General features: G+C 39.1%; 1 protein-coding gene and 1 long non-coding RNA gene across 2 annotated transcripts; one reads left to right on the top strand and one right to left on the bottom strand.

Annotated features, from left to right (window-relative positions):
- Positions 1 to 36: 36 nt before the first annotated feature.
- LOC124307194 (uncharacterized) lies at positions 37 to 946 on the top strand. Its single transcript, XR_006908760.1, has 2 exons — positions 37 to 160; positions 517 to 946. It is a non-coding gene; the product is annotated as an uncharacterized LOC124307194 (long non-coding RNA).
- On the bottom strand, positions 636 to 5,749 carry LOC124307189 (heat shock protein 75 kDa, mitochondrial). Its single transcript, XM_046768637.1, has 13 exons — positions 5,599 to 5,749; positions 5,292 to 5,402; positions 5,142 to 5,224; positions 4,794 to 5,021; positions 3,075 to 3,244; positions 2,867 to 2,976; positions 2,711 to 2,784; positions 2,283 to 2,629; positions 2,025 to 2,172; positions 1,820 to 1,947; positions 1,552 to 1,739; positions 1,164 to 1,462; positions 636 to 1,081 (listed from the first exon to the last, which is right to left on the bottom strand). The coding sequence occupies exons 1-13, from the start codon at positions 5,723 to 5,725 to the stop codon at positions 980 to 982; spliced, it is 2,115 nt and encodes a 704-aa protein (XP_046624593.1). The 5' UTR covers positions 5,726 to 5,749; the 3' UTR covers positions 636 to 979.
- Between the last annotated feature and the right edge of the window lie 1,547 nt (positions 5,750 to 7,296).

Raw genomic sequence — 7,296 nt, 5'->3', positions numbered from 1 at the left:
GCTTCGCCTTCAGAGTTTTCGTTTATCTGTTCGCCGCCAGGCGACACCTCAAATTTTTGTCGACGCTTCTGCCACCTTCGAGCAACTATCGAACTCGGAGGACGCCTCGAAGAGCAGCGCCCGCCGACACGGTGTAAAGTGTCGGAACTAATTATCGACGGTAAGCCCGTGTCAGTAACCGACCCGTATTTACGATATCGAAGGCCGCGGATAATACAGGAAAATTGCGCTAGAAACTAATCACACCACTCGCCTACCAATAGGCAACCCAAAAGATAGCCGTTATATGTTTTTAAACGTATCAATTGAGTTGCCTACAATCGGGCGGCGGTGTGAATTACTTTCGCATATCACGGTACACACACGCCTAATATTTAAAGGTTTACAGTTTTGCAGATTTGTTAAATTAACGTTTGGACAACGCAATCGAAAACGAACGCCACAAAATAAAGATCAATATTTATGGTTATTATCTTTATTGAAATTTATTCCAACACATACCTCTACTGTCGACAGATGATATTCAGCTGCCATAAGCGGAGATGAACCGGCCGGATCAACTTGGACGATTACAGTAGACGTGTAAAATGGCGATATCGTGGTTGTAACAGGTTCACTATTTGAGGTAGCACAGGTATATTAGATAACATTTATTATAATGAATGGAAATATTTTATGAAACGAATAATTCATATTTAAAATCACGGTACAGTTTATCTTTAGTTTTCTGACCCGTTGTGCTCGTCGGCAAAGAAAGAGAGACGGTGAGCGAATATTAGGTCAATCTATCGTTCCACGTGTTATTTGTTTGGATAAAATAAAAAATAAACGTAAACGAATCATGGTATGTACAATATTATATGATGTAACGGTATTGGAAGCAGAATAATAGCTTAGAAAGATATTCACCAAACTTTCACATCGTTCCATTGGAGCTGGTTATCTGTAGTGTACGAAAATCGATGTGTAGTCTGTTTTCCTAGTGTTTTTCCAAAGCTAGAGTCAAGAGCTCGTTCATAGAAGTTAACAAGGAACGTGGGTCGTCCATTAAACCAGCTCCGACCATCGCATTAGCGAATAACTAAGAGAAAATGGTAAATAATATCAATTGAAAATAAAATTCATCGACAGATTTGGTAGTCGGTAAAATATCGCTAAAATACCTGCTGCGTGACCAGTTCCGCCAATTTCGGATCCGATGTGGCTAACTGTGAGAGTTTCTTTATGATCGGATGCTTAGGATTGATTTCTAGCCGAGGTTGGAGTAAAGAAAATTTGGCATCGTTATCGAGCTGGTGACTCTGAGTACGAAGAAAGTGTCTAGCAGCGGCCATATCTTCGACAGTAACGACGCATGGATGCGATTCTAGCCGGCTTGTAATTTTCACATTAAAAGCTTTGCCCTTCAGAACATTACTCAAGTAACCAACAAGCTTGTCTGCCTCGGATTTGTCCAAACCACCTTCGACGCAATAAAATCATTAGTTTAAAAAATGTACCGATTTGCCGACATTTTTTCTGTCCGTCAGAAAACAAACGTTAAACTTTTACCGAATTCGAGTGAACTGTCATCCTCCTTGTTATGTCGCATTTCTTTTTCAACTGATGTCATGGGATGAGAGTTGTACTCTCTGAGTTGCATTAGGACGAGTTCGTCGTATGGCTCGTAGCAAAATAGTACCTCGAGATTCCGTTTTTTGAGAGCCTCGTAGTACGGGGACTGTTCGGCTAAGACTCGACTGCCGGGGTAGAATTTTCAATCAAACGGTACCGAGAGTTAATTTTACAATTAGATAGGTAGGTAAATATTATTACTCACCTAGGAGCTGCTAAATAATATACATCTTTCTGCCCTGCAGCCAGGCGAGAGCAATACTGTGGAATACTAACCAACTCTCCTGGTTTCGAAGTAGACGACTCAAACCTCAATAGTTTGGAAATTTCCTCCTGAAATTGTCGGAAAAAGACAAATAATAATTATCTACGGTTAAATTTAGTTGAATATCGTTACGAAGGTGTCTTACCTTCTCTTGTTGATCGTAACTTGAAACTACGCCCTCCTTCAAGAAAAGCCCGTAATCTTTATAAAATTTTTCGTACTCCTCGGGTTGTTTGGTCGACCGTTCGTATAAGAATCTCAGAATGCGGGACGTGAGAACATTTCGTAGTTTTCTACAATTGATTAACCAAAAAGGTTAGACCGAAAATTAGCACAAAGTATAAGTTTTTCAAATTTAAATATTTCGTTGATGCTTTTGCATATTTTAAACATTTTTTCTCACCCAATCAATGCGCTGTTCTGTAAAAGTTCGCGACTCAGGTTTAGTGGAATATCTTCGGAATCAACGACACCTTTGACGAACCTCAGCCATTTCGGGAGAATATTTTCCGCGCGACTTTTGATGAGAATCTTACGGCTGTAGAGAGAGACACCGATGTCAGTATCGCGGCTCATTTCAAAGAGACCCGGTTTTCCCTCAGGAAAATATAAAAGAGCTCTAATGCTCAACGGTACGTCCGTTGAATAGTGTAGAGTAAATCTTGGCGTATCACAACTGTTGGCAATAAATCTGAAGAACTGCGCGTGTTCTTCAGGTTTAACGTCTTTCGGTTCCAACATCCACAGAGGCTGAAAAAAAAGAAGAATTTTACAACATAATAATAAATGAATTCCAGCTAGGGAATATGAGAAGAATACTGGATACCTCACCTGGATCACGTTAGATCTTTTTCCATTAACAAAAATGGGGCTGCCAACGAAGTTGCTGTACTTTTTGATGACGTCTGGAAATTGATGAAATTATTCATTTATTGTCGAACCCACGAAAATTGTGATTTTGATTTTCACGAAAGAAGGGAGTATTACTATTTATAGTTGCGTCGTCGCTAAATTCTCGGCAATCGACGCGCAGATGAAGAACGATCTTGGTTCCTGGCTGAACGCCTTCGGCAGTAGAAATCTCGTAGGTTCCGGACCTGTAGCGTGTGAAAATAAAAATTTATCACTCTTGGATTGTATTCTAAATTTTTTTAAACAAATCGCAACGTAGTTCGTGTTTATCAAATAGTCGTACCCATCAGACTGCCAATGCAGACCTTCAGCATCCTTTTCATAGGACTTTGTGAAGACCTCAACCTTGTCAGCGACCATAAACGCGCTGTAGAATCCCACCCCAAACTGTCCTATGATCGCGGAGGGGTCACCCGAAGATGCTTCTTTACCCTTTATCTGCTCCAAAAACGCCTGCGAAAAGACACGTAATCTATGAGTCGACGACTTTAGTAAAAATATATCAGGAAGAGGAACGAAAAAACCTCGCACCATGCGTGAGCCCGAAATTCGCAGGGAAAAAATAACGATGAAAGACTTTTGCGACTGCGGAACTTATCGTAGACGTCGAAAATAATAGCTAAGGTGGACAGAGATAAGCGACTGCAACGTATTGTGATAAATGATCCAATCTATAAGAGCGTGCCAATCCCCACTGATTAGTTCGTCCTATTTATTGTTTCCCGGTATATCACATCCCACCAACTTCCGCGTTCGAAATAAACATATGCGGCGAAATTTCTCAGCTGTATGTAGTAGAAATCCTATGGCAATTTAATCGAGAAAAAGAGCGAAATAGAGAGAGGAAAGCATCCCGCAATAATCCTAATCAGGGTTTGCTTGATTACTTAATTTATTTGAAACGATACGAGTAAAATTCGGATCGCGACAGTTCGCATCAATGCGTAAATTTGGGCGTGGTGAGCGGGAAAGAATTTTTTTTGCGATACCTCCGTCAACAACTCGACTGCTTTACAGTTTTTACGAATGCTTGTAAAAACTACACAATATTCTCGTTTTTGTCATGCGTTAGCAAAGAAAATGGGATTTGCAGCATGTGAAAATAACAATTCTTTCCCATCCGCTAGACGTTCACCCCGACATTGCATACACCTCATGAGATATGTATGTATAGAGTATACCTATCAGATAGCAGTAAACGCGTGTGCGAGTGGATCGTAAGAAGACACATGGGCTACCAGGTTCCCCGAAGTAGGCGGTAAATTTAGTTGGACAGCAGGGGATGGGAGTGTAAGGTAGGGATCGATCTGGTTCTCTCTTGGGGTGAATCTAACGAGTAACAGCAACTATCCCACCCACCCATCCACCCACAACTGCGACCCACCGTCCCGGATTTAATCAGACTGACACTCACCCTGCATTCACCCTTATACCCGCGGCATCTCTAATCTTCTCAGAACGCGGTGACGATCCTGCATATATTCGTTTAGACGAGTGCTTGCCTCAATAATTGCATTCATCTATACCTACGCGAAAACGGGCGTCGTTTGCTATTCCGGACTTTTAACGACGATCTGCACGATCGGAAATTGCGTTTTCTTATACGATTCTTTGTCGGATGAAAAATTACAGCCAGAATTTAATCATTTTGCAAAATCTTAAAATACGATATCGAGAAGTCGCGATTGGTTCAATTTTCTCGGCCGAAAAAATTTTGTTTCACCGTCTGAAATTCCTACAATATTCAGGGTATAACAGAGAAGGATTTCACAAATTGACAATTCTGTAATCTAAAATGGACTAAAAAAAAAACAACCAAATTCTGGATATCAGCAAACACATTTTTCATTCGATCTAATGAAAAGTACTATAACTTTATTTTAGCATTCTTCTTTGAGAAAAATAGTCATAGAAGATAATATAAATACTAGAAAAAATGTACCACATGATGGATGAAAAATCAAACTATAGCTTCGACGCAAAAATGATAAGAGACACATACCTTTGACCCAGATCTGGCAATGGTACCGAGATTGGAGGTGAGTTCTTCCCGAGTCATACCAACTCCGGTGTCCTGGATGGTGAGTATGCGGTTCTGTTTATCAGTAGCGATGTGAATTTCGAGAGGCTGACTTGGAGCGGCTGCGTCGTTTTCTGTACTGCTCAAGCTCAGATAACGCAGTTTTTCCAGGGCATCACTGGCATTGGAGATCAATTCACGGATGAAAACCTACGAAGTAAGCGAATATGAAAGTTAATTAGATGTATTAACGTTACGTGTAGTAATCAATGCAATTACCCGTCACTTATGAAAGTATTAAGAATTGAAATTTGACATTAAGATAATCACCTCCTTCTCCGAGTACAGTGATTTGGCAACAATATCGAGCAGCTGACGAGTCTCTGTTTGAAATTCATGCCGCTCGCTCTGCCCTGAAAACAAAGATAGACTTTAGTAGATGCTCTCGGCTACAAATACGCACTTTCAAGCTTCGATTACCTGTGGCTTTTTCTGTGTCTTTGATTATACTGTGATGGTCGGAATCGGATGAGCTGCTGGGCTCGGCTGCAGCCTGCGACGAGAGATATCGTACGTGGGCATTTTGCGATACTGCAAAAAATAAAGAAATAAAATTAGACAAGACAAGGAGTGAGGTGAAGTATAAGGCCCAGCTAGTTTCCACCGGGCATTCAAACGATCGAGACTCAACCAAAACCGGCGTGAGGTTCCTAACCTCAATTTAGAGTTCGAGTTTCAGGGTTACATCCACTGTACAGATCAATGACAACCCAAAATTCCAACTTACGTGAACGCTCCCTGCATCTGGTTAGCTCGAAGAAATTTCTCGACTTCAAATTCGACGACCTCGTCAGAAATCTTCCGAATTTAATCGCGCTTCTAACTCCGCAACGAGCACGCAAGGCGGCCGCCATTTTTACGCTGAAGGCTCAAGGCTCAAGGTTCAAGGCTAAAGGCTAAAGGCACGCGGATCGCTCGAAATTGACTCCGATACGTCGCGATATCGTTGTTCGATACGATCTGATAGCTGCAGCGTATGGATGATCAAAATTTAAAACGCAAAACATACCAGCCTTCGGCGCAATTCTCGTTTATTTCCCTTTTTCTCATATCATTGTACAATGCCTGAGAAGTAAAAATCTGAAACATAAACTAGCACGGATAGAACCATAAGAACAACTTGTATGGCATATAAATTTGTTTATTATTATCTGTATAATATATTTTGAAACAATATCATACTACAACATTGCATAAAAATATACAAAGACATGAAAAAATGTCTCGACTCTCATAAAATAAAATGTGTTCATGAATAATTTATCATCGTTTACATAATCATCATCAGCATCATCATCATCATCGCCATCCACGCCACCATCGTCATAATCATCATAATCATTACCTTAACCAATTGTAATTTAAATTCAATTAATAATTATGTAGGTTCTTTTTCTTTGCGGTATATTTGGTACCTGCGGCCTGTACCACTATTTTATAATTATGCTAGTTATCCGTTACGAATAGTTTATTATATTTATTTATTTATTTACTCGTTAATGTAAGATGGTAAGATAGAATGCTTTTGCGAACTTGGAAGTGAAGAGTGCAGGGTCACAGTTAGAAGTTAGTTATAGGTATTTAATGCGGAACGAATTAACTATTACGAAATTTTCCCGAAATTTTTTTCACTTAATTTTTTCTTCAAATAAACAATTTCTTCATCATTACACAGTACACAATTTTTACAGCAGTTTTTCGTGTACGTCGACAACGTATAGTATAATACCTAATCGTTTTTAGATATGGTAGATCAGTTAATTATATCATGGAAGAGCCTGTTATTGAATAATATATAATATATTTGATTCATTTATTTTTTGCTTGTTCTGTTCTTGTTACATTCTTTCGATATCGATCGTTTGTCAATGGTGTTATAAAAATCAGTAGATGCGCAGTGATTTCTGGTAGGATTTTGATCAGGTTTCGTTATATTGCTGCCCGTCTAATAATCGTCAAGTGCATAATTCAGTTCAACATTTTTATTTTAATTAAAACATTGTGCCCTATATTTTCATCATGTGAACGGAATTCAACGCGATATATATATGCGTGCGTGTGTGTGTGTGTGTGTGTGTGTGTGTGTGTGTGTGTGTGTGTGTGTGTGTGTGTGTGTATCACATTTATGTCTACGTATGCGTGCATCTCATATGATTTCGGGTGGATTAATTTACGCAAATAATCAATTTTAGACAGAAATTTTGATTTTGTGATCTGTGGTAGTTGAATAATAATTATTGATGTTGGTACGATCCTGTAACTTATTTTTTTTTTGAGATTCCAACGTTAATTCAGCAAATATATTATTTATCGATGGTAAAAAAATATTTTCGACGATAAATAGATAATAATCAAACTCAGAAAAAAAAATTATCATTTCATATTTTTTCACACATATATGTTGCGATAAACATGCGTCAAGAAC

The sequence above is a fragment of the Neodiprion virginianus genome, chromosome 6 (genome assembly GCF_021901495.1).
Source record: "Neodiprion virginianus isolate iyNeoVirg1 chromosome 6, iyNeoVirg1.1, whole genome shotgun sequence".
In the NCBI taxonomy this organism is placed as follows: domain Eukaryota; kingdom Metazoa; phylum Arthropoda; class Insecta; order Hymenoptera; family Diprionidae; genus Neodiprion; species Neodiprion virginianus.
Note: the sequence above shows the minus strand (reverse complement) of the source record. Positions and strands in the feature narration are given on the sequence as shown.

What these genes read in the sequence shown, in the direction of transcription:
- LOC124307189 (XM_046768637.1), bottom strand. Translation starts at nt 5,725, where the DNA reads ATGGCGGCCGCCTTGCGTGCTCGTTGCGGAGTTAGAAGCGCGATTAAA. An exon ending in CAGATGCAGGGAGCGTTCAC is followed by an intron (nt 5,403 to 5,598) that starts GTAAGTTGGAAT and finishes TATTTTTTGCAG; the next exon opens with TATCGCAAAATGCCCACGTA. An exon ending in CAGAACAGCGCATTGATTGG is followed by an intron (nt 2,173 to 2,282) that starts GTGAGAAAAAAT and finishes AATCAATTGTAG; the next exon opens with AAAACTACGAAATGTTCTCA.